This window comes from Entelurus aequoreus, linkage group LG04 (assembly GCF_033978785.1).
Source record: "Entelurus aequoreus isolate RoL-2023_Sb linkage group LG04, RoL_Eaeq_v1.1, whole genome shotgun sequence".
In the NCBI taxonomy this organism is placed as follows: Eukaryota; Metazoa; Chordata; class Actinopteri; order Syngnathiformes; family Syngnathidae; genus Entelurus; species Entelurus aequoreus.
In genome coordinates, this window is record NC_084734.1 from 34,602,651 (window position 1) to 34,630,175 (window position 27,525).

At 41.6% G+C, this 27,525-nt stretch overlaps 1 protein-coding gene across 1 annotated transcript in view; it reads left to right on the plus strand.

The window, feature by feature from the left end:
* Positions 1–27,525, plus strand: part of LOC133648508 (scavenger receptor cysteine-rich type 1 protein M130-like) — a 43,183-nt gene that overhangs the window by 13,171 nt on the left and 2,487 nt on the right. Inside the window, exons 4-16 of the mRNA XM_062044673.1 lie at positions 615–908; positions 986–1,300; positions 1,375–1,659; positions 4,543–4,857; positions 4,963–5,265; positions 5,336–5,644; positions 13,831–14,145; positions 15,519–15,827; positions 23,013–23,306; positions 23,372–23,707; positions 23,776–23,883; positions 26,890–26,974; positions 27,045–27,525. The exon at positions 27,045–27,525 is cut by the window's right edge and continues 2,487 nt beyond it. Coding sequence (XP_061900657.1) covers positions 615–908; positions 986–1,300; positions 1,375–1,659; positions 4,543–4,857; positions 4,963–5,265; positions 5,336–5,644; positions 13,831–14,145; positions 15,519–15,827; positions 23,013–23,306; positions 23,372–23,707; positions 23,776–23,883; positions 26,890–26,974; positions 27,045–27,192 — 3,416 coding nt within the window. The 3' untranslated portion in view covers positions 27,193–27,525. The remainder of the gene's footprint in view (positions 1–614; positions 909–985; positions 1,301–1,374; positions 1,660–4,542; positions 4,858–4,962; positions 5,266–5,335; positions 5,645–13,830; positions 14,146–15,518; positions 15,828–23,012; positions 23,307–23,371; positions 23,708–23,775; positions 23,884–26,889; positions 26,975–27,044) is intronic.

Consider the following 27,525-nt stretch of genomic DNA (forward strand, 5'->3'; position numbering starts at 1 on the left):
TCCGTCAGTCTACCCCAGGGCAGCTGTGGCTATGAAAGTAGCTTACCAGGTGTGAATGAGTGATGGGTTCTACATGTAAAGCGACTTTGGGTACTTAGAAAAGCGCTATATAAATCCCAGGTATTATTATTATTATTAATTTTACAAGACAAAGATGGAATATTTAACCATAACATTTTAATTCTACAAGAAAACTCAGTTTTTATGGGAAGAAAATTAAATTTCAATTGAATAAATGTGTAATTTTAGTAAGTAATGGTTGTCCAGTGATACTGAGAGAAAAAAGTCTTCAGCACAATTCAGTTGTAATATTGAGAGAAATCACAACCTAATTTTGTGATAACATGGTCATATAATAACAGTAACATATAGTCATAATTTAATAAGAAGGGAAAAAATAACAATGTATGACAAGAATACAAGTACTTCTTTGATAATGAAGATTTATTTTAGACAAAAAAAAACCCTAGTATAAAACATTTAAAACTATTGTGCTTGCAAATTGAACTGCATTTTAATAGAAAAACATTCAAAGTCTATGGAAAATTTGTATTACAAGAATGATAGCATTTGTTTTGCAATATTAAAGTAGTCATTTATGGACTGATTTGCAGAACATGTGAAAGTTAGCAAAGGAAGCAATCGGTGTAACGGCCAACTGGAAATCTACGTGGACAGCCACTGGAGAAAGGTGTGCAGCACGGACTGGGGCCAGGAAGAAGCCGAGGTGATCTGTCGGGAGATCCGCTGCGGAAAGCCTCTCCCTTCTAAAGAAATTCCGGATTTTGGAATAGTGCATGAAGCCTCTGGGATCCAAACCAAATGCTTGGGGAACGAGAGCTCCATCGCTGAGTGCTCGCATCAACCGCTGCAGAAGGACTGCACAGTCGCCAGTGTGCATTGCTCCAGTGAGTCAGTCGTGTCCTTTGACTTTAGATCAGCATCAATTTAATTGTGTGCTTTTTCGTGTGTTTTAACCGAACAGACGCCCTACCCCTTCGATTGGTCAATGGGACCAACCGGTGCTCCGGCCGAGTGGAGCTCTTCTACGAGGACCAATGGGGGACGGTGTGTGATGACAACTGGGGGATGCAGGAGGCAGCTGTCACATGCCGTGAGATGAAGTGCGGCGCTCCGCTGGTCGCCACGGAAAACGCCTTATTTGGTGTCGGCAACGATCAGACGTGGCTGGACGACTTGGAGTGTACTGGAAAAGAGGAGTTCCTGGTTAACTGCCCGCACAAAGGATTTGGGCAGCATGACTGCAACCACAATGAGGACGCCGGTGTGATATGTTCAGGTATGGTTGTCTGCAGCCGTGCATTTGTAATAAAACTCTAACATTCTTCTTTTGCATATTCTTTCTTTTCCCAGAAACACTCAGATTGACCAACGGAACCACGCACTGCTCAGGCCGACTGGAGGTCTTTCACCACGGCAACTGGGGAAAAATGTGCAATCACAACTGGGGCGCGAAAGAGGCCACAATGGTGTGCACGGAACTCAACTGCGGAACTCTTTCCAAAACCACCGAATATTTTGGCGAAAGTGATCTCAGAGCATTCAGGGGGGCCTGTCCAAGAGATGCCACCTCCTTCTCCCAGTGTTCCATTGAGGAAACCTCCGACGTGTGCAGAGGGGTGTCATTTTCATGCGCAGGTAACGTAACTTTTTGGACAAGTGTAAACATACTTGCCAACCCTCCCGATTTTCCCGGGAGACTCCCGAATTTCAGTGCCCCTCCCGAAAATCTCCCGGGGCAACCATTCTCCCGAATTTCTCCCGATTTCTACCCGGACAACAATATTGGGGGCGTGCCTTAAAGGCACTGCCTTTAGCGTCCTCTCTCACCTGAAAAGTAGACTATTATATATGTCTCCGTTATCCATAGGTTTATCTATAACCCATAAAGTAGGCAGGCACGGAGCTATTTCTCAGCGTGTGTTTATTCCAGCCGGCACGTTAATACACTGACACACAATATCCGGATTCCCATCATGCATTGCTTCAAAACTACGGCAAGTAGTAATGTCCAAAAACATAACAGAGACGAAGCAGAAGAACGAAGAAGAGACATGGCGACGACGAGTAAGAAGAAGAAGTACGCTTGCAAGTTCCAAAATGATTGGAAAAAATAATTTCAGTTCATCCAGGACAGCTCAAAGGGGAAGGGGTATGCTGCCTGCAAATTTTGTAGATCAGACTTCTCCATTGAACACGGTGGCCGAACGGATATACTCATTCATGAACGGATTATTTATATGTATATATATATAAGAAATACTTGAAAATATAGCTACCCATTCCCCCCCCCCATGCGTACTCATGTTTGATGCTGGGTGACAGCCCACAGTCAATGAGTATTAGTAATACAGCTTCTTCATGCTTTTAGCGCATGAAGAAAAACGCATTTTAGCGCTCAAACTGGCATTACAAGTGTAAAAAGAAGTTACCTGGAAACTTAACACCAATTGCATACCTGCACTTGTGATGTTTAGAAGAGAGTCGACTAGCATTAAGACTAGAGCTGCACCTATCGATTATTTTAGTTATTAAGTAATCATTCGATTAGTTCCTCGATTAATCGGATAAATAGTAAATGGGTTATACTTGTATAGCGCTTTTCTACCTTCAAGGTACTCAAAACGCTTTGACACTATTTCCACATTCACCCATTCACACACACATTCACACACTGATGGCGGGAGATGCCATGCAAGGCGCTAACCACTACCCATCAGGAGCAAGGGTGAAGTGTCTTGCTCAAAGACACAACGGACGTGACTAGGTTTGTAGTAGCTGGGGATCGAACCAGGAACCCTCAGGTTGCTGGCACGGCCACTCTCCCAACCACGCCGTCCCGTCATAAAACACTTTATAGCCTCAATGCATATTTTAGGGAAAATAGTTGAAATAAACAAAAAAAATTCTGCTTGCCATAACCATCACCGTTTATTTTCTGTAAATGCACATCCTCAACATTGAAATTGCACTTTTAACATGTCTGCATTAATAAACATTTTATTAAATTAAAAGCTTTCTGCAGTTCGCCGTCACACAAATCAAGGCACCCACACACCACCGCTCTCATGTCCGCTCTATTGCAGCGGCGGTGCGGAAACTTTGTTCCGGAAACTCAATGCAGTGAAAATGTAATCAATTGTAAATAGTTTTACTCATTAAATGATTATTTGAAGACACAGGATATAAATCAAAGGTTAAATCATGGGTGCCAAACTCATTTCTATTGAGGGCCACATCGCATTTATGGCTGCCCTGAGAGTGCTGCTTGTAACAGTGAATATATATGAATATCAACATGTCATAGCCTTGTAACACAATGTGCATAGGCAACTGTATAATTATGTTTTACTAACAGACTGATTGATATCTTTCTTTAAAATCATAAATCAAGGTAACAAGCACATATTTTAAGTGTTTATTTTTGATAATTAAAAAAATAATTATTGGAACATCTTGTTGCCTGATCACTTGATCAGATCATTTTAGAGTGGTAAAAATATGCAGTTGCATGCAGTACATTTTTCTTAGACTTAGACTTAGACTAACTTTATTGATCCACAAGGGAAATTGTTCCACACAGTAGCTCAGTTTCAAAGGATGGAAAGTGTAAGGATGGAAAGGATAATGCAGGTATTACGTAGACTAAAATGTACCATAGTAGCAATATAAAATAGGACATATATGTAATATTTACATATTATATATACAGTATATAATATGTACTGATATATTATTATATTATATTATATTTTAATATAATATATACAATATACAACAAATCCCAATTACCATGTACAATATTACAGTATATGAAACAGCTGCAGCTAAAAAAAGAAAAGAAAAAAAGGGCAGCATAAAATAGAGCGTAGATCCAGCAGAAAATAGACATTATAAACAAAGAGAGGTAGCCAACATAGAAGCGGTCAGATAATAGACAGTTTTAATAGACAGACATTTTTCTGTCAGAATTTGAACAAATATATTCAGCCAGAAAGTGCTTTATTATTTCCAGCCATAAATGATGTGCATGTACCTGTGATTTAATCAATTAATTGTTGCAGCCCTAATTAAAACATTGTTACATTTATTTATTCACAATCCCCATGAGAGTCAAGAATGCACGTATTTCTTGGAATTCCAAATTGTAAACAACTTCTAGCAAAAGGCGTCTACAAGGCAGGTAATAAGGATTCATCCACCCCACGTATAAAGTGCTCTAAAAAAAAGTCAGCAGAAACGCTCCATTTACATGCTGTCACCTGCAAAATAACCAAGCTATGTTAACTAGATTTAGTAACACGTCGCCTTGCGCAGAGAGAGGTGAGCTAGCTACTCAGCTGCTGCAAAATTGTGAGTTTGGAAAAGTTAATATTAGATTATAAATCTATGCACTCTGTGAAATACAAATGTTCTGGTAATGCTTAAAATGGGCGAAATACTGTAAGTATTACATGTATAATGAATTTGCCTGAAATTAACTGCTGTATAATACAAAAGTCCCTTTGTGTGCGTTCTTAGGTAGTCCATCCCTAAAGCTCGTCAACGGCACAGACCGATGCTCTGGCAGGGTGGAGGTCTACCACAACAGCCAGTGGGGGACGGTGTGTGACGATTTCTGGGACATAAAGGACGCGCAGGTGGTGTGCCGTGCCATGGACTGCGGGACAGCCATGATGGCCAAACCCGGTGGCTTCTTCGGCGAAGGCAAAGGAGAGATCTGGCTGGATGACATGGAATGTGTGGGGAACGAGTCGTCCCTTGCCCACTGCACGCATTCCACATTTGGAGATAATAACTGTGGTCATAGCGAAGACGCCGGTGTGGTGTGTTCAGGTGAACAGGATTTCCTTGTTGTTGGAGTTCTGCATTAAGACTATTAACACCGTTACAAGTGTAAAAAGAAGATAACTGCTGTATTGTAACTACTTCCTCTCCTAGCCACCATCCGACTGATAAACGGCACCGACCAGTGTTCGGGGCGGGTGGAGGTGTCCCACAGTGAAGCCAGTTGGTCGTCTGTCTTTAACGTTAAGTGGGGGATGAACGAAGCGGCGGTGGTGTGCAGAGAGATGAACTGCGGCGATCCCGTGAAGACTTCGGCATCATTCGGCAGCAGCGGCGACTCGCGGGGATACAAGGTCAGCTGCGGTGGCAGGGAGCGTTCTCTCACGCAGTGCACACTGACGGAATATGTCCGAAGCAGCCACGATCTCTTCGAGGAGGTCTCTGTCGTTTGCTCAGGTAAACCGCTTCTCCTTTGTCCTATAACGCTCAGCATCATGGCTTATGGATACGCGCACCCCTTCCTCAGGGAACGTGAGGTTGGCCGGTGGACACAACCGTTGCGTCGGGAGAGTGGAGTTCTACGAAAAAGGCCAGTGGGGCAACGTGTGTGGTGAACTGTGGGACGTCCAGGACGCGCAGGTGGTGTGCAAACAGCTGGACTGCGGCAGAGCTCACCAAATTACCACCATGGCGGAGTACGGCCGGGGCTCGGGACATACCTGGATCGAACAGATCGAGTGCAACGGCATTGAGTCTACGTTGGCCGACTGCCGCCAAACTCCATTCCTGGACAGAAGCTGTAACGCCTCGTCCATCGCTGGCGTTGTCTGCTCAGGTATGAGGAAATGGATGAATTTAAAGTGAAAGGCTAACTCATTGTGTTTCCTCTTTACTATCATGACAATAAGTTGTGATTCTCATTTCTGTATGTACAAACCCCAAAAGCAGTGATTCTCATTTCTGTATGTACAAACCCCAAAACCAGTGAAGTTGGCACGTTGTGTAAATCGTACATAAAAACAGAATTCAATGATTTGCAAATCCTTTTCAACTTATATTCAATTGTATAGACTGCAAAGACAAGATACTTAACGTTCGAACTGGAAAACTTCGTTATTTTTTGCAAATATTAGCTCATTTGGAATTTGATGCCTGCTACATGTTTCAAAAAAGCTGGCACAAGTGGCAAAAAAGACTAAGAAAGTTGAGGAATGCTCATCAAACACTTATTTGGAACATCCCACAGGTGAACAGGCTAATTGGGAACAGGTGGGTGCCATGATTGGGTATAAAAGCAGCTTCCAGGAAATGCTCGGTCATTCACAAACAAGGATAGGGCGAGGGTCACCACTTTCTCAACCAGCGATTGCAAGGAATTTAGGGATTTCACCATCTAAGGTCTGTAATATCATCAAAAGGTTCACAGAATATGGAGAAATCACTGCACATAACATTGAATGCCCATGACCTTGGATCCCTCAGGCTGTACTGCATCAAAAACCGACATCAGTGTGTAAAGGATATCACCACATGGGCTTAGGAACACTTCAGAAAACCACTGTCAGTAACTACAGTTGGTTGCTACATCTGTAAGTGCAAGTTAAAACTACTTTGAAAAGCGAAAGCCATTTATCAACAACACCCAGAAACGCCGCCGGCTTCGCTGGGCCCGAGCTCATCTAAGATGGACTGATGCAAAGTGGAAAAGTGTTCTGTGGTCTGACTACTCCACATTTCAAATTGTGTTTGGAAACTATGGACGTCGTGTCCTCCGGAACAAAGAGGAAAATAACCATCCGGATTGTTATAGGCGCAAAGTTCAAAAGCCAGAATCTGTGATGGTATGGGGGTGTATTAGTGCCCAAGACATGGTAACTTTCAGCAATAATGGTGCCCTCACAGATTTGTAAGGACAATGTGTAAGGTACATACAGGTTTTTGGGGCGGTATAGCTCGATTGCTAGAGTGGCCGTGCCAGCAACTTGAGGGTTCCAGGTTCGATCCCCGCTTCAGCCATCCTGTAATCACTGCCGTTGTGTCCTTGGGCAAGACACTTTACCCACCTGCTCCCAGTGCCACCCACACTGCTTTAAATGTAACTTATATGTTGGGTTTCACTATGTAAAAGCGCTATATAAATATAATTCACTTCACTCACTTCACTTCACATACAGGTTTTGGAGCAACATATTTTGCCATCCAAGCAACATTATCAAAGACGCCCCGGCTTATTTTAGCAATACAATTCTAAGCCACGTGTTACAACAGCGTGGCTTCATATTAAAAAAGTGCGGGTACTACACTGGCCTGCCTGTAGTCCAGACCTGTCTCCCATTGAAAATGTGTGGCGTATTATAAAGCGTAAAATACCACAACGGAGACCTCGGACTGTTGAACAACTTAAGCTGTACATCAAGCAAGAGTGGGAAATAATTCCACCTGAAAAGCTTCAAAAATTGGTGTCCTCAGGTCCCAAACGTTTACTGAGTGTTGTTAAAAGGAAAGGCCATGTAACACAGTGGTAAAAATGCCCCTGTGCCAACTTTTTTGCAATATGTTGCTGCCATTAAATTCTAAGTTAATGATTCTTTGCAAAAAAAATTAAAGTTTCTCAGTTCGAACATTAAATATCTCGTCTTTGCAGTCTATTCTGTTTTTATTTACGAATTACACAACGTGCCAACTTCACTGGTTGTGGGTGTTGTACATCATTTCCTTATTTTGCTCATGTTGTCCTAAGTGTAAATGGGTTGTACTTGTATAGCGCTTTTCTACCTTTTTAAGGAACTCAAAGCGTTCCACATTCACCCATTCACACACACATTCACACACTGATGGCGGGAGCTGCCATGCAAGGCGCTAACCAGGACCCATCAGGAGCAAGGGTGAAGTGTCTTGCTCAAGGACACAACGGACATGACTGGGATGGTAGAAGGTGGGGATTGAACCAGTAACCCTCAGATTGCTGGCACGGCCACTCTCCCAACTTCGCCACGCCGTCCCCACCTGGAGCTACCCCCTCCACACTGCACGGGGATCAGACCAGGGTTTGTCAATTGAGAGTTGAGAGTGCTCGTCCATTCATTGTCCTGCACGACTCTTAGGGGAACTGCACTTTTCTGGGGGATTTTGCCCATACCACACAATCCTAATGTGAGACAAAAACACACGTCTTTCTCTTTTCTGTGTGTTTTAAATAATTGTTAGTCAGATGATACTTGTCATGGGGATTCATTTGCGCTCATAAAGTGCTCTAAAAAATGTCATGAAGACCAAGTTATAGCAACAGTGTTATTTTATGAGCTAATACAGAAGAAAGTTGCCCATTACTGAATCAGCGACAAGTAGCTTGAGCTGCTTCTGCTGCTGCTGTGTTGCCTCTGAGTTAGTAAATAATAATGCTAGATTGTAAATCATGCATTCACACGAGTGAGTGCGGACATTGTAAGTCACTGTTTTACGTTCTTATTTGAAACGTTCAGCGATAGTGCTATGTGATAACGCTCTAAGGCTGTCAAGAAGTCTGCCATCAGTGGGAGCAAACACAGAAAGTGCTCCCTAGGTTGTCATAGCAACAACTACCAGTGCTATGCGCTCTGTGAAATAAATGCGCCCAAGAAAAAAGTGCCGGCAATGCTTAAAATGAGCAAACTATGTAAACATTACATGTTGCAATACATGTGCTTGTTACTACATTACATATATACTTACAGCATGTATATAAAACAGTGTTGGAGGTATTTGGATGGTTTTCATATAGACGAATAGATCGTGTACCCATTACCTGCATTGTTAGACGCCTCTTACTAGCAGTTTTTTACTATTTAGAATGCAGAGAAAAGGGAAAGACATATTGTTGTCTTCGGCCATGTCCACACAAACACGGATACTTAATAAACGCATACTTATCTCTGTGTTTAGGCCTCTTGTACACACGCAAACCCATACTTGGGTATGGGGCGGCGTGGCGAAGTTGGTAGAGTGGCCGTGCCAGCAATCGGAGGGTTGCTGGTTACTGGGGTTCAATCCCCACCTTCTACCATCCTAGTCACGTCCGTTGTGTCCTTGGGCAAGACACTTCACCCTTGCTCCTGATGGCTGCTGGTTAGCGCCTTGCATGGCTGCTCCCGCCATCAGTGTGTGAATGTGTGTGTGAATGGGTGAATGTGGAAATACTGTCAAAGCGCTTTGAGTACCTGGAAGGTAGAAAAGCGCTATACAAGTATAACCCATTTATCATTTATTAATTTATTGTGTCCTTAAAAATGCAGACTTTTGCAAAAGCTGGCCAAAGAGTTCCAAAACTCTCCGCTCAGCGTATGCGTGTACACTGCACAAACGGAGACTTGTACTCTTCTGATGACGTCACGTTTGTGCGCTGTCATTTCCAAAGCTCAACAACACGCCTTGCTGCCTTTAAGCACACTTTAAAAGGATTTGTTGTATGTTTGAAGGTAAACATGTTTCTATTTTCACTTAACATTAATAAAAAAAACACACATTAGCGCTAATGACAGTCAACTGTTTTGAATAAGATCGCTGTCGAACCTCCACCTGATGGAACAACTTTGACAAGCAAGAATTTTTGCTTTATGTCATAAGAAATGTGCAACATTATCTCAGGTTTTTAATCCTTGTACAACGACAGATCATAAAGTTAACTCACGTGCATTGCTTCCATTTTTGTAGATGGAACTGGGCCTAAGCATTATAATAACAGAAGTGGAATGCCACCAAGTCAGCTGTGGCTACTTTTACAGGCTTCTGATTGGACAAAATGTGCATGACAGCAGGTTTATGCATTTGTGTGTAGACATAGACAGTTATGAAACTACACTTGTGTGGATGGAGATTGTTTTAACCCCAAATGTGTGTTTTTGAAACTCTCCGTGTTCATGTGGACATGGCCTAAAACAGTGTTGGAGGTTTTTGGAGGTTTTTCAGAGGGCTTGATAGACGGAATAGATTGTATCCCCTATACCTGCGTTGTTAGTTGCCTCTTACTAGCAGTATTTTACTATTTAGAATGTAGAGAAAAGGGAAAGACGTGTTCTTGTACACAAGGATTGTGAATGATGGGGGGGGGAAAAAAAATGCAGTTCCCCTTTTTGTCGTCAGGGAGAGAGGTTTACCAATGTACTGTCGCTAGCACCAGCTGCCATGAGCAGACAGACCCTTATAAGTTTCATTTTTGGAGTATGGTTATCATCACATCTTGCCTTTTGGTCATCAATGGCACCTGTGTGTTAGACATTACTTCCACTCTTCAGGGCTACCAAAAGATTTTTGTTTACTAGTTTCGAGCATGGGTAAAAATAAGGGATTAAATTAATTTAATTTAAAATTTGAATACTAAAACAAGCTCTTAACAAGACTTAAAGGCCTACTGAAACCCACAACTACCGACCACGCAGTCTGATAGTTTATACATCAATGATGAAATCTTAACATTGCAACACATGCCAATACGGCCGGGTTAACTTATAAAGTGCAATTTTAAATTTCCCGCTAAACTTCCGGTTGAAAACGTCTATGTATGATGACGTATGCGCGTCAATCGTTGAAACGGAAGTATTCGGACTCCATTGAATCCAATACAAAAAGCTCTGTTTTCATCTCAAAATTCCACAGTATTCTGGACATCTGTGTTGGTGAATCTTTTGCAATTTGTTTAATGAACAATGAAGACTGCAAAGAAGAAAGTTGTAGGTGGGATCGGTGTATTAGCGGCTGGCTGCAGCAACACAAACAGGAGGACTTTGAGGTGGATAGCAGACGCGCTATCCGACGCTAGCCGCCGACTGCATCGGTGATCGGGTGAAGTCCTTCGTCGATCGCTGGAACGCAGGTGAGCACGGGTGTTGATGAGCAGATGAGGGCTGGCTGGCGTAGGTGGATAGCTAATGTTTTTAGCATAGCTCTGTGAGGTCCCGTTGCTAAGTTAGCTTTCTCGACTCTCATTTTCAAGAGGATATAGTATCCGAGGTGGTTTAAAATACAAATCCGTGATCCACAATAGAAAAAGGAGAGAGTGTGAAATCCAATGAGCCTAGCTTGTACCTAAGTTACGGTCAGAGCGAAAAAAGATGCATACTGCACTGCACTCTAGTCCTTCACTCTTACGTTCCTCATCCACGAATCTTTCATCCTGGCTCAAATTAATGGGGTAATCGTCGCTTTCTCGGTCCGAATCGCTCTCGCTGCATTGAAAACAATGGGGAAATGTGAAGAGCCTTTCAACCTGTGACGTCACGCTACTTCCGGTACAGGCAAGCCTTTTTTTATCAGCGACCAAAAGTTGCGAACTTTATCGTTGATGTTCTCTACTAAATCCTTTTAGCAAAAATATAGCAATATCGCGAAATGATCAAGTATGACACATAGAATAGATCTGCTATCCCCGTTTTAAATAAAAAAATGTAATTTCAGTAGGCCTTTAAACCCATGTCCCTTAAATCACAACATAGTGTCACTAACCTAACCACTGTGCCTATACACAGGTTGTATAGCAGACCTGGGAAAATTAAGGCCCGAGGGCCGCGTGCGGCCCGTTAAGCTTTTCATTCTGGCCCGCCGTACATTCCCAAATAATTTTTTCAGATCTTTATGATAGAAACTGTAGCTGCCATTATGATGTGCAGTGATGTTTTCAAATGACCGTAAGTCTTGAACTATACAAAGTATATCAATGGTTGGAATCTGCGCTTTTGTATGATATACTAGTTACTATGGTAATCTAATTAGTTACTATGGTAATCTAAATCACAGCAGCTCAGACGAGGCACCAAGCAGTGTGGGCATGGTTTCTTTCCACAGAGTGTTTCCAAAGCGGCCAGCCTGAAATGCGGGTGTCAGGGACAGACGCGAAGGGAGATTTTTACAACAAAGTTCTGCAAGAAAAGTGATATTATATCAGATTGTAGGTGGGGATTTTTTACCCTTCGCAGTCATATTTTGCTGTTTGTTGCATTTTTGTTGCGTTTCGCTTGATTGTAAAATATGTCGATCGAGAGGGGGTGTGACGTTCATATGTTGTCAATATTCAGTATTCTATCGTCATATTTTTAATATTGTAAATCCCACATTCTTTATTTTCATGTACATTTTAGGTGTCTTATTAAGTAAAAAAAAAAAATTCCATTCCGTTTTTAAGGTGGTCTGTCATAACGTTTTTAGCTTTCAATCAGACATTTTTGTGAGGTTTTGTATTAGTGTTCCTAAAAATAGATATACCGGCCCCCAGACAAATTTTTTTCTCTAAATTTGGCCCCCGAATGAAAATAATTTCCCCATATGTTTTTATTTACGAATTACTTTTGTATTTTGAGTAGCCTGCTGGAAAACCACAAGGTAGCATATTTGCATGTACAACCCCAGTTTCCATATAAGTTGGGAAATTGTGTTAGATGTAAATATAAACGGAATACAATGATTTGCAAATCCTTTTCAACCCATATTCAATTGAATGCACTACAAAGACAAGATATTTGATGTTCAAACTCATAAACTTTATTTTTTTTTTGCAAATAATAATTAATTTAGAATTTCATGGCTGCAACACATGCCAAAGTAGTTGGGAAAGGGCATGTTCACCACTGTGTTACATGGCCTTTCCTTTTAACAACACTCAGTAAACGTTTGGGAACTGAGCAGACACATTTTTTAAGCTTCTTAGGTGGAATTCTTTCCCATTCTTGCTTGATGTACAGCTTAAGTTGTTCAACAGTCCGGGGGTCTCCGTTGTGGTATTTTAGGCTTCATAATGCGCCACACATTTTCAATGGGAGACAGGTCTGGACTACAGGCAGGCCAGTCTAGTACCCGCACTCTTTTACTATGAAGCCACGTTGATGTAACACGTGGCTTGGCATTGTCTTGCTGAAATAAGCGGGGGCGTCCATGCCAGGAAACGTTGCTTGGATGGCAACATATGTTGCTCCAAAACCTGTATGTACCTTTCAGCATTAATGGTGCCTTCACAGATGTGTAAGTTACCCATGTCTTGGGCACTAATACACCCCCATACCATCACAGATGCTGGCTTTTCAACTTTGCGCCTATAACAATCCGGATGTTTTTTTTCCTCTTTGGTCCGGAGGACACGACGTCCACAGTTTCCAAAAACAATTTGAAATGTGGACTCGTCAGACCACAGAACACTTTTCCACTTTGTATCAGTCCATCTTAGATGAGCTCAGGCCCAGCGTAGCCGACGCCGTTTCTGGGTGTTGTTGATAAACGGTTTTCGCCTTGCATAGGAGAGTTTTAACTTGCACTTACAGATGTAGCGACCAACTGTAGTTACTGACAGTGGGTTTCTGAAGTGTTCCTGAGCCCATGTGGTGATATCGTTTACACACTGATGTCGCTTGTTGATGCAGTACAGCCTGAGGGATCGAAGGTCACAGGCTTAGCTGCTTACGTGCAGTGATTTCTCCAGATTCTCTGAACCCTTTGATGATATTACGGACCGTAGATGGTGAAATCCCTAAATTCCTTGCAATAGCTGGTTGAGAAAGGTTTTTCTTAAACTGTTCAACAATTTGCTCACGCATTTGTTGACAAAATGGTGACCCTCGCCCCATCCTTGTTTGTGACTGACTGAGCATTTCATGGAATCTACTTTTATACCCAATCATGGCACCCACCTGTTCCCAATTTGCCTGTTCACCTGTGGGATGTTCCAAATAAGTGTTTGATGAGCATTCCTCAACTTTATCAGTATTTATTGCCACCTTTCCCAACTTCTTTGTCACGTGTTGCTGGCTTCAAATTCTAAGGTTAATGATTATTTGCAAAAAAAAAATGTTTATCAGTTTGAACATCAAATATGTTGTCTTTGTAGCATATTCAACTGAATATGGGTTGAACATGATTTACAAATCATTGTATTCCGTTTACATTTACATCTAACACAATTTCCCAACTCATATGGAAACGGGGTTTGTACATTCCTAGATTAAAAAACATTTATTTTAGGTGAAAAGCAGATGGTGACTCTTCTTTTCCTCGACTCCTCAGACAGTTTGGGGGTCCGCTTGGTGAACAGCGAAGTCGGGTGCACGGGCAGAGTGGAGGTCCAGCAAGGCGAGGTTTGGCACTCGGTTTGCGACGCCAACTGGAATATGAGCAAAGCCCAAGCGGTGTGCGAACATCTACACTGCGGCTTTGCTACAAGCGCTCCCGGCGGGGCGCATTACGGCCAGAGCAGCGGGCCCGTGATGGAGGCGAGCGACTCGTGTTTCTCCAACGCCACCACTCTTCAGCAGTGCTCGCGAGGGGGCTTCACCGAGTCGACGTGCGGACACGAGCATGATGCTGGTCTTTCTTGTGCAGGTTCGGATCACTTTTAAACAGCACTAAATTATATTTCATATTTTTGTCTCATATATTCAGAAGAATCAATCATTAGAACATGTGTTCTCATTTTTCCACACATTTTTTGTGGAACTCCTGAACCGCTGCACACAGAAGGGTAAAAAACGTCCACTGACTTGAGGGTGCTTTGCCAAAGCATCACAAAAATCAAGTAAACCATTTTGACAATAAGCAAATAATTATCTAAGTCATTGAGCATTTGTGTAATGATGATACAACTTTGAGGAGCTTTTTATTACATACAGTCACGATCAAAAGTTTACATACACTTGTAAAGAACATAATTTCATGGCTGTCTTGAGTTTCAAATCATTTCTACAACTCTTTATTTTTTGTGATAGAGTGATTGGAGCACATACTTGTTGGTCACAAAAAACATTGATGAAGTTTGGTTCTTCTATGAATTTATTATGGATCTACTGAAAATGTGAGCAAATCTGCTGGGTCAAAAGTATACATACAGCAATGTTAATATTTGGTTACATGTCCCTTGGCAAGTTTCACTGCAATAAGGCGCTTTTGGTAGCCATCCACAAGCTTCTGGCAAGCTTCTGGTGGAATTGTTGACCACTCCTCTTGACAAAATTGGTGCAGCTAAATTTGTTGGTTTTCTGACATGAACTTGTTTCTTCAGCATTGTCCACACGTTTAAGTCAGGACTTTGGGAAGGCCATTCTAAAACATTTCTTCTAGCCTGATTTAGCCATTCCTTTACCACTTTTGACGTGTGTTTGGGGTCATTGTCCTGTTGGAACACCCAACTGCGCCCAAGACCCAACCTCCAAGCTGATGATTTTATGTTGTCCTGAAGAATTTGGAGGTAATCCTCCTTTTTCATTGTCCCATTTAAAGCACCAGTTCCATTGGCAGCAAAACAGGCCCAGAGCATAATACTACCACCACCATGCTTTACGGTGGGAATGGTGTTCCTGTGATTAAAGGCCTCACCTTTTCTCCTCCAAACATATTGCCGGGTAATGTGGTTAAACAGCTCAATTTTTGTTTCATCTAACATCACATGGACAAAGATAAGACCTTCTGGAGAAAAGTTCTGTGGTCAGATGCTTCAATCACTCTATCACAAAAAAATAAGAGTTGTAGAAAGTATTGGAAACTCAAGACAGCCATGACATTATGTTCTTTACAAGTGTATGTTTGATCGCGACTGTATATGCTAGCATATCTTCCAAAGCATTTTGACCACAACCCACGAATGTGACACGGGATACATTAAACAGTTTCATATATAATTGTCCAGTGGCATACGTTGTGGTCGTTTACAGCCACACATGTCCCTGTCATAGTAAAGAGTTTTGTTTTTCCACGCACAGCAAAGGTGAGGTTGGTCGGCGGCTGGAGTGGATGTTCCGGCCGGGTGGAGGTCTTCTATCAGGGCCAGTGGGGAACCGTGTGCGACGACCAGTGGGATATGGTCAGTGGCGATGTGGTGTGCAGACAGCTGGGCTGCGGTCACGCCGTATCCGCCCCCATCAGTGCCCACTTTGGGAGAGGCAGCGGCCCGATATGGCTGGATAACGTTGAGTGCAGCGGCGACGAGGCAGCCATCACGCATTGCAATCATCAGGGATTCGGGGAAAATAACTGTGGACACAGCGAGGACGCCGGTGTTATCTGCTTGGGTAAGACACCGATAACATGCTGTCACTGTTACTTTTACACTGCAAATTATTTGTCACTTGCCAAAATGTTAAGTTTTATCGCAAGAAATTTCCCTAGTTTTAAAGGGGAACTGCACTTTTTGAGGGGAATTTTGCCTATCGTTCACAATCCTTATGAGAGACAAGAAGAGAAAAGGTTTTTAACATGTTTGCATTCTAATGTAAAAAAAATGGCTTGTTCTTGGTGGCTAGCAATTAAGCTAATGGTAGCAATCAATTATACCTCTAAATCACTTTCAAAGTGCATTCAAAACAATACTTAATTTACGTTCCGTAACCTGTAATAACCAAGCTGTGGCAACATTGTTATTGTAAGAGCGAACACTGAGGAACTGTTTTTTCCAGCGGAGTAACACATCGGTGAGCTCCGGTGTTAGCCGTAAAAGCTAACTACGGTAAGAATTGAACGCTGCTTCTACCTCAGCACCCGAATCGCTTTTGAGTTAGTAATGCACAACACAATGCGATAGTTCACCAATCTGTACTGACTGAAAAACATGAACAATCATATCACAGGCCGGCATTTTGAGTTAGGGTTGCGTGTATTTTCAATGTACGTCTTGGGCAGGGATCGGCAACCCCTAACAACTAAATTAAGGGCGTGCCGTGATGGCACTGCATATATTGTCCTCTATTACTTGCACAAACAGCATGACAGCCCGGTCTCATGTTGCATGAAGCTTCAATTTGCACACGTGGGAGACAGCAAGGCATACTTGTTCAACAGCCACACAGCTTACACTGACGGTGCCCGTATAAAACAACTTTAACACTGTTACGTTACAAATATGCGCCACACTGTGAACCCACACCAAAAAAGAATGACAAATACATTTCTGGAGAACCTCCGCACCGTAACACAACATAAACACAACACAACAAATACCCAGAATCCCATGCAGCCCTAACTCTCTAACCTCAACCGACGCACGGAGGGAGGGTGGGGGGTGATGTGTGGGGGGGTTTGGTGCTAGCGGGGCGTGTAGACTGGGAGAGTTAGGGCTGCATGGAATTCTGGGTATTTGTTGTGTTGTGTTTATGTTGTGTTGTGTTATGCAGAGGTTCTCCAGAAATGTATTTGTCATTCTTTTTTGGTGTGGGTTCACAGTGTGGCGCATATTTGTAACGTAACAGTGTTAAAGTTGTTTTATACAGGCACCGTCAGTGTAAGCTGTGTGGCTGCTGACCAAGTAAGCTTTGCTGTCATTTTCGTTTGAAAGCAGAAGATGCATTCACTATGTGGCCGAGCAGGTACGCTGTTCAAGTATGCTGTAGAGGGCGCTAAAGGCAGTGCCATCACGCCCAAATTTCTGGTGTCTCCCGGGAAAAGTGGGAGGATTGGCAACTATGACGCTGTTGAACGCCATTCATGTAAATCTCGCGGGCCGCACTAACTTTAAACTGTCATATTAAAGTGCGGGCCGGGGCGGTGTCTGAGACCCCTGGTTTAAACATAGCACAAAGCAAAAAAAAGCTTTGTATACAGTGTTATTTCATTTTAAATTTCAAAAGAGTTTTGAGGCTCCCATTGTTTTCTTTCATTTGTGAAACTCGTCAAAATGGCTCTTTGAGTGATAAAGGTTGCCGACTCTAGACTCTAGAAGGGGTTAAACAAAACAAGCTGTGAAGGTGTGCACGCAGAAACATTCGTAAGGGAGGGGCAGAGACACAGAGCGAGAGAGCTAGTGAGTGGAGACAGACATGAAAACAAGAAATGCCGAAAAGTAAATGCAACTTCACGGATGATTTGCGGAAAAAGTATTTGTGTTTTGGTCCTGGCCGTGACACATGGGAAGCAGAATGCACTGTGTGCAAAGCAGGAACGTGTATATCTGTGGCAAATAAAGATCTACAAGCCCATATCGACACTACAAAGCACAAAACAGCTGTGCAGGGCGAGAGCTCGTTTATGACAACCTTTTTCCAAAACACAACATAGAATGTGAGATACAACAGGATAATGCATACATTTGTCATTTGTTTTCAAAACGCTTACAAAAAAGTGGTACCCCAAAAATGTACTGTGGGGCCCCATTTGTATGATTCGATGGGGTCCCTGGGACCCCATTTTGAAAATTCCTAGCGCCAACACTACTGTCAACATAGGAAAAAAAAAAGGCTTTATTTAAATAAATATATTACTTATGAAGCAAGTTCGAGTATCATTGGCAAATTTTCACCTAGTCCCTTGGCGTGCTGCCCGCCTTGGCACGCATACATGTGTCCTCTTTTTGGGATTTCAGAATATGGTCAGCCTACTATAAAGTATTAGCGCACATTTCATGTTTTTTTTTTAACACAGATAGCTCGACATCGTATGTACTGTAGTTGTAATAACACGCATGATGTGCTGCGTGTATCGTGATCAATATTATAGTGACTCACTCGATGGACAGTTGTCTGTTTGCTCAAACTAGCCAGGGAAGTTTTTCAAGTTGACTGAGTAAGCAATCCATTTATGTCGAAATGGATTGGCTCCAAGTTCCACATTTACAGTGTCAAGTCACGCCGACCTTACTCTCTCGGTTTCCGTCTGCTCCAGAGTTTCACCCTCTTCTTCGTGCTGGCTTTTAGAAGCAATAGCTGTCTTCGTTGTCTGTTACCAAGTCTGCCATGTTTAAAAAAACACTTGCGTTTGTGTCCAGAAGTAGGAACACACAGTTGTTGCTGGAAGTCAGAAGTACGCTGCTATGGTAATGGGAAAAAATGCGCAGAGGAAACTGCAGTTCCGGCAATGCATAAAATGACCAAAATACCGTAAATATGCCACATTTTACACAATGTAATTATCGTGTCTGTTGCTACATTACATATAGACTTGCAGTGTGTTTATAAATTGTTGTTGGAGGTTTTTGAAGTTGTTTTAGAGGGCCTTGAAGGCTACAAAGCTACTCCTCTAAGCCACATCTTCCAAGGGTTTATTATCATCTTTGAAATAAATAAAAAAAGACGTATGTGTTCTTGTCTTTCAAAATGATTGTGAACAAAGAAGTGCAGTTCCCCTTTAAGAGCTATTTACTCATTTTAAGTCATTGACTTTACATTATAATCTTAATTTTAGCATGAACAATTATATTTGTTAGGTTAAAACTTCATAAAAATAAGAAAAAAACTATTCATGTAAGATATTTTGGTTTTCCCCACGTATAAATCTTGTTTAAAGATTCTGCAACATCCCGAGGATGCTTCATTTAAGAATTGCAAGTTGAATAATGTTTGTTTTCAAAATAAAATACTTATTTCTATCTTAAAAATCCTGCTAATTTCTCGTTATACAAAACTTGATTTAAGATGTCTTACCGAGTAAAATTACCTAGCTGTATTGATAGATAATTTCACTAGTTTTTAGTATTCCTTTCCTAAAATCAAGTCTTTTTATCTCGTATTTTGTCAGCTCTTTTTTGCAGTGTAGAGATGTCCCAATCAAATCGGAGATCTGTTGATAATGGGCTGACGAGCCCAGCAGATCCTTACCTCAGTTGTGTCCTGGTGTCTCATTACTGAAGATTGTGCTCACGTTAAAAATGCCTTCAAAGAGGATGCGCGCTCAGTGTGACACAATTACATTCACGTATTTCTTGATACACACATGCAGGAGGTGTGTGAATTCCAAGAGGGTGCGTGTCATGGCACAACTCGCAAGCTGGAACGAACGCGTTGTCTCAGCGTGGCTAATGTCCAGCCACAGTGCAGAGCCCCTTCTATTACTAATCCTCGCAAAGTTATTATTATTATACTTTATAGGATTTACAGGCGAGAGAGATTAATTTCCAGCGTTGTGGTCAACCTGGTATTGATTGATTGATTGAAACTTTTATTAGTAGATTGCACAGTGAAGTACATATTCCGTACAATTGACCACTAAATGGTAACACCCGAATAAGTTTTTCAACTTGTTTAAGTCGGGGTCCACTTAAATTGATTCATGAAACAGATACGTATATACTATTTTCATAATACAGTCATCACACAAGATAATCATCAGAGTATATACAATGAATTATTTACATTATTTACATCCCGGGGTGTGGGATATGGAAGGGGGGGTTTAGGATTGGTTGGTATCAACACTTCTGTCGTCAACAATTGCATCATCAGAGAAATGGACATTGGAACAGTGTAGGACTGACTTGGTAGGATATGTACAGCAAGTAGTGGACAGAGAGAGATCAGAAAGTATAAGAAAAAGTGTCTACATTTGATTATTTACAATCCGAAGAGGTATGATGTGGAAGGGAGGGTGTTAGTTTAGGGTTGAAGTTGCCTGGAGGTGTTCTTTTAGTGCGGTTTTGAAGGAGGATAGAGATGCCCTTTCTTTTACATCTTAAACAATCGTGATATTAACGACTGCTTTATTTATGTATTACTTCTTTCCCTTAAATATTTAAGGGGCTGAACTTTCCAAGGTATTTTACACAGTATATCACGCCCTCTTGCTCCCTTTCGTACCTAATGACGTACGTATGTAACACATGCACGCACATTAGCTTTGTTAGGTAATAGTAGCAATTTGGATAGTTAGCGTTGGCTGTCATTGATTGTATATTCTATCATACAACAACATGACTGCAAATTGTTTGTCGCTTCTCTGTGCATATGTGTTGACGAGACCAGTTGAGTGACCACCGTAAACACCAATTATTTTATTCGGGCCAGTAAAAAACATTTATTACATTAACCTTTCAATTGTGAAAAATATAGACAGTTGTCAAACAAATATGTTCTGTTAAACCACTAATGGTAACATAAGCGAGCTGGTGGTGTTCTTGTTATATTTTTTGTTTTGAAAAATGTAACTATGAGGAAGTTGCAAACAGCACTTTTAGGTGGAATAAATCCATTTTAAACCAGACTATTCTCAATATTCCTACATTTCTGCAATAAATGCAGCAAATGAAAAAGAAACGCTTCAACAGCAGCAGTTACAATATCTATTGATTTACATTTCAAAAACATGACCAGTTTAGGGCAGTCCTGGGCAAAATACGGCCCACGGGCCACATGTGGCCCATTAAGATTTTCAATCCGGCCCGCCGGACGTTCTTCATAATTTTTTTTCACCTTTAACATCAAAACTGTAGCCGCCATTATGATGTGCAGTGCTGTTGTTAAATGACCGTAAGTCTTGAACTATAGAAAGTATTTCAATGGTTGAAATCTGCGTTTTTGAGTGCTATACGAGTTATTGCGGTAATCTACGTCAGTGGTCCCCAACCTTTTTGTAGCTGGGGGGGGGGGGGTGTTTTTATTTTTTATTTTAATTTTATTTTTTTCATAAAGAAAATACAATCATGTGTGCTTACGGACTGTATCCCTGCAGACTGTATTGATCTATATTGATATATAATGTATATATTGTGTTTTTGATGTTGATTTAATTTTTTTTAAAAAATATATATATATATATTTTTTTTTTATTTCTTGTGCGGCCCGGTACCAATCGGACCGGTACGTCACAGCAGCTCAGACGAGGAACAAAGCAGAGTGGGCGGGAATTGTATTCAGAGCAGCCAGCCCCTAACGCCTGTGTCAGAAACAGATGCAGATGCAGATTTTTACGTGATAATATATCATATTGTAGTTGTTTATTACCCTTTGCATTCATATTTTGCTGTTTGTTACATTTTTGTTGTGTTTTGCTTGATTGTAAAAGATGTCTGTGGAGGAGCTGGTTTGAGAAGTAAAAGAGGAGCGATGGTTATACGTTGTTAATATTCAGTGTTTTATTGCTCATAGTTAATATTGTAAATCCCACTTTCTTTTATTTAATGTACATTTTGGGTGTCCCATTCAGTAAGACAAATATAAAATTCCATTCCGTTTTTTTGAGGTGGTCTGTCATAACGTTTTTAGAATTCTATCGGACATTGTGACTTTTGGTATTAGTGTTCCTGATAAAAATGGACCCAAACACACATACTGTCCAGCAGATTTTTACAGCTAAATGTGTATATATCATTTATACACGCATACACATTGGCCCCCCAGACACATTTTTTCTCTCAATGTGGCCCCTGAGTCAAAATATTTGCCCAGCTCTGGTTTAGGGTGTACCTTACCTCTTTTCCAAAGTCAGCTGGGATAGGTTCCAGCCTACCCGCGACCCTAATGAGGATAAGCAGAATAGCGAATGGATGAATGTCAAAAACATTATTTTCCTTAATAAATGATAATCCAAACATGAACATACTATTTTTATGATTTTATTTTCCTTATATGTTCTTGTGAGCTCATTTCTTGCAGGCGTTATTACAAAACACAAGATTACAGTAACAACAGGGGTGCAGACATTCATAAGTTTCATCAAACATGTTTTTGTGACGTACACAAACACAAAAAATAAGTCAATCTTGTTCCTTTTATTTACAGTATTTACATAATCAGACCAACGTCGACCACTTCACGATTGAAAGTAAAATAATTAAAGCTTTCTTCCAAACTTTTTGCACATTAAATTAATTCTTATTAATAAATCAATGCTTGCGGGCCTCCCCTTTTTCATCAATGTTGACATTAGATTTGACTATTGAATTTGGACAGCCTTCTAACGGTGCTATGATTTCAGTTGTTCACAAATGCACACTGCTCACGCTGTAGACCTCAGATTGGGACACAGCCCAAGTTTCTTACAAGTACCATTATCACTGCAGGGCTACAGAACATTAAATAGATAAACATTCTCCACTATACCCAGTGAGGGGAAAGAATAAGCTCGCTCTCGAATTTTAACAAGGGTTTATTTGACTTTCAAAAATGAGCTGATAATGTTGTGTTGTCCAGTTGTTATATTTGGATTTTTTACCCTTCTGAGTGTTATTTGCATGTATTATAGAGTAGTCTTTGCATGCAGTTGCAATTCCAAGACATTAGATAGAAGTAGTGTATAGGCTACTGTGTGTTACCTAATTAGGGGATAGTCTTTGCCATCAAGCGAAGTCTACCCTTTTGTTGCGCTCTAAAAGGTGTTTATACTGTAAGTATTGTATTTATTACTGTTTGATTGTTACGTGTCTCTTTGTCCCTTAATGTACTGATTTCGGTATCGATCCTTATTTCCAATACACTATTGTAGAACGTGTGAGAAACAATCAACCAATTTCTTCACAGTCAATACATTGTTCTTTATGCCTGTTCTTACTGATTTAGGTTCTCTGGAGAAGCCTCAGGTCACAGTGAGTCCATCAGTGGAGGTCAACTGGGGCGACAATGTGGAGTTCACCTGCAGTGTCCTGACCGAGCACATGGGCGGCACCTTTCTCCTGAAGAAGACCCAAGGATCGTTTAATATCCAGAAGTATTCAGAGAACGAAGCGGCCACTTTCACGATCCCCAAAGTGAACTTCAGCCACCAGGGGTCGTACTTCTGTGAATATCAAAAGAAGCTGTCCAATAACGTCATCTACTATCCTCAAGGGAATCCATTGGAGCTCAGCGTAAAAGGTGCTCCCACTGTTTGTTTCTTTCATGGCTGAATGCAGTATATAACCTCCACCTTAAATCCCTAGTGTCGCTGGAGAAACCGTTCATCTCCATGACCACCTTCCAGGTAATGGTGGTCTACAGCCCGCAAGAGGTGTCGGTCACCCGAGGCAGCAGCTTCTCCATCACATGCTCGGTCCACTCCTTGTATTCTAAAGGCCTTGTCTACCTGAAGAACACAAACACAAACAGCTCAATAGCAAAGCCGTTGTTTGGACACTCTGTCTTCTACCTGGCCTACTTCGATTTCCCCGAGATAGAGGAAAAACACCAAGGTGCGTACGTCTGCATCTACTCCGTCAACATCACCTCCAAGACTTTTTGGTCCGCTCCCTCCAAGTCGCTCTATGTCACTGTCGTCGGTAAGACCCACGGAGATAAAGCACAGCTTTGTTTCTTTTTCCTCAAACTAACATTACAATCCCCACAGCAACATCGTCTTCGTCGGTGGTCTCAGGACTTGTGAGCGGGTTGGTGCTACTGCTGCTGCTTCTCATTGTGGGTTATCTGGTGTGGAGGAGGAGGCGGCAGCATGGTGGTGAGGGCCAAAAAAGATGGCACATCATTAAATGTTATAAGATTACTACCCTCTGAAGTAGTGCTGGCCGATATGACCTTTTACTAATATCTCAATATTCTTAGGCCATGTCACGATACACGATATACAGGACTGTCTCAGAAAATTAGAATATTGTGATAAAGTTCTTTACTTTCTGTAATGCAATAAAAAAACGAAAATGTCATACATTCTGGATTCATTACACATCAACTGAAATATTGCAAGCCTTTTATTATTTTAATATTGCTGATTATGGCATACAGCTTAAGAAAACTCTAAAATCCTGTCTCAAAAAAATAGAATATTTCCTCAGACCAAGTAAAAAAAAAAAGATTTATATCAGCAAAACAAAATCAAACATTTGAAAATGTCAATTAATGCACTCAGTACTTGGTTGGGAATCCTTTTGCACGGATTACTGCATCAATGCGACGTGTCATGGAGGCAATCAGCCTGTGGCATTGCTGAGGTGTTATGGATGCCCAGGATGCTTCAATAGTGGCCTTCAGCTCATTTGCATTATTGGGTCTGGTGTCTTTCAGCTTCTTCTTCACAATACCCCACAAATTCTCTATGGGGTTCAGGTCAGGGGAGTTGGCAGGCCAATCGAGGACAGTAATGCCATGGTCAGTACACCAGTTACTGGCGGTTTTGGCACTGTGGGCAGGTGCCAGATCATGCTGGAAAATTAAATCATCATGTCCATAGAGCTTTTCAACAGATGGAAGCATGTAGTGCTCTAAAATCTCTTGGTACACAGCTGCATTGACTCTGGACTTCATGGAACACAGTGGACCAACATCAGCAGCTAACATGGCTCCCCAAACCATTGCTGACTGTGGGAACTTCACACTGGATTTCAAGCAACTTGGATTTTGCTCCTCTCCAGCCTTCCTCCAGACTCTAGCGCCTTGACTTCCAAATGAAATACAAAACTTGCTTTCGTCTGAAAACAGGACTCTGGACCACTCTCCAACTGTCCAGTGCTTCTTTTCCATAGTCCAAGTCAGACGCTTCTAGAGATTTTAGAGCACTACATGCTTCCATCTGTTGAAAAGCTCTATGGAGATGATGATTTCATTTTCCGGCATGATCTGGCACCTGCCCACAGTGCCAAAACCACCAGTAATTGGTGTACTGACCATGGCATTACTGTCCTCGATTGGCCTGCCAACACCCCTGACCTGAACCCTATAGAGAATTTGTGGGGTATTGTGAAGAAGAAGCTGAAAGACACCAGACCCAATAATGCAAATGAGCTGAAGGCCGCTATTGAAGCATCCTGGGCATCCATAACACCTCAGCAATGCCACAGGCTGATGCCTCCATGCCACGCCGCATTGATGCAGTAATCCGTGCCAAAGGATTCCCAACCAAGTACTGAGTGCATTAATTGACATTTTCAAATGTTTGATTTTGGTTTTGCTGTTATAAATCTTTTTTTTTTTTTTACCCGGTCTGAGAAAATATTCTACCGGTAATTGTTTGAGATAGGATTTTTGAGTTTTCTTAAGCTGTTTGCCATAATCAGCAATATTAAAATAATAAAAGGCTTGCAATATTTCAGTTGATGTGTAATGAATCCAGAATGTATGACATTTTTGTTTTTTTAATTGCATTACAGAAAATAAAGAACTTTATCACAATATTCTAATTTTCTGAGACAGTCCTGTATATCTCAATATTTTTGCATTAGCCTTGAATTAACATTTGATGCATATAATCACAGCAGTATGATGATTCTATGTGTCTACATTAAAACATTCTTGTTCATACTGCATTAATATATGCTCATTTTAAACTTTCCTGCAGAGAGGGAAATCACAACTAAGTCAATTTACCAAAACTGTATTTATTAAACAGTTATTAAGCAGTGGCACAAACATTCATTTAATTTCAAAACAGAAAATGCAAGATTGTCAGACATTTTAAAACCAGCTATGAGTGCACTTTTGTGCATGATGTCACTAAGATGACATATCAAAACAACACTAAATTAAAGTGCACTTTTTGTACAGAACGCCACTACAATAGTTAACAAGAATAAAGTGCACTTTTGTGCATGATGTCACACAAGATATTTCAAAAACTGTAAAATAAAAATTAGCTGCGTAATAGGACATCAAATAGTGTATGTCCTTCGCTATGTGGTAGGTTCCTGCGGACGTTATCTCCTGTTTTTGACAATTTTTTTCAAACGGTGTTGATGTGGAAATGGAAGACGCCAGGCTCAATTGGGTCAGTGCTGGTTGCTTCGGCATTTTGTTGGGTGTGGCACCGGCCGGACATGTTGACATGCGGAGTTTCAAGCACTTCTTATTCTCTAGCGGGTGACTTTTCAAATAATGCTACAAATTAGTAGTGCTGCTACTTTTTGTAGCAACGCTTTTGCCGCATACTTGACATATTACGGTTGCCTGTTCAACATCTTCCCGCTTGAAGCCAAACCACCGCCAGACGATGGACCCCGTGCTGTTTTTCTTGGGAATTAATTCTTCCTCCACTTGTTATCAGATTCGCACCTTCTCTCTCTCGTATTACCACTCGTCCCGCTCCGCTTGCACCACCTGCCACTGCTAACGTTACCCATGCTGCTACCTCTCTGCTTGGCGAGGGCGTATGACGTTGCACGTGCGACAGTATGTGACTTATGCAACAAGGTGCGCTTGTTTTACCACTCTGTGAGAAGGAGAGACAAGAAAGAGTGAGAAAAGTCTGTAATCTAATGCCCGCAGCTAAAAGCAATTGCGTGAGAACGTATACTCGAATACTCACGAAATAGTCATTTTCTATATCGCACGGAGACAAATCCCGCGATATATCGAGTATATTCGATTTATCGCCCAGCCCTACTCTGAAGTGAAGTAAATAAACACTAATTTATTAATTCAGTTACCTTCCTGTCACCAGCAAGGTGTGCAATGGAGGAAAGAGATATTTCAGTGATTTTCATGTCGTTTTCTTCCTGTTTGCTCCTGGCGACAGGCACCATGGTTCAGTTCAGTAACAGACTTGTAGGAGCCATGAAACCACAGTTTGACGACAGAGGCAACGGAGCACTTGATGGCGGGTAAGAGGAAAAATAATTTCAGGACACAAAGTGACACGTCACCCCCCTTTTTTTTTTTGTCTCCTTCAAGGGATCGAAACCCGCCCGTTAGAGCGCGAGGAGCACAGCGCCTCCAGGAGGACGAGGTGCCGGACGTCGACTCGGAGAGCTCTGTGGAGAGAGTCCCCGAGGACCTGGCAGGTCGAGTGTGTTACGAGCTTGAACCGCTCGTTCTGTAGTGATAGTGCTGCAAATGACAAGGCCTTGTTTGCGTACAGAACACACCTGATACTTCATTAGGTACACCTGCAGAATGTATTGCCATCCAGAACTAAAGTTGTGCCTTTTTAGAAGAGGACTTGTACTACAGCAATATTAAACCGCTTCTTAAATGAACACCCCACCTTGGTAAAGGTAGATTTGTTGCAGTTCTGCACTGCCTTATCAATCAATCAATCAATCAAGCAATCAAAGTTTATTTATATAGCCCTTTATCACAAGTGTCTCAAAGGGCTGCACAAGCCACAAGGACATCTTCGGCTCAGATCCCACATCAAGGCAAGAAAAAACTC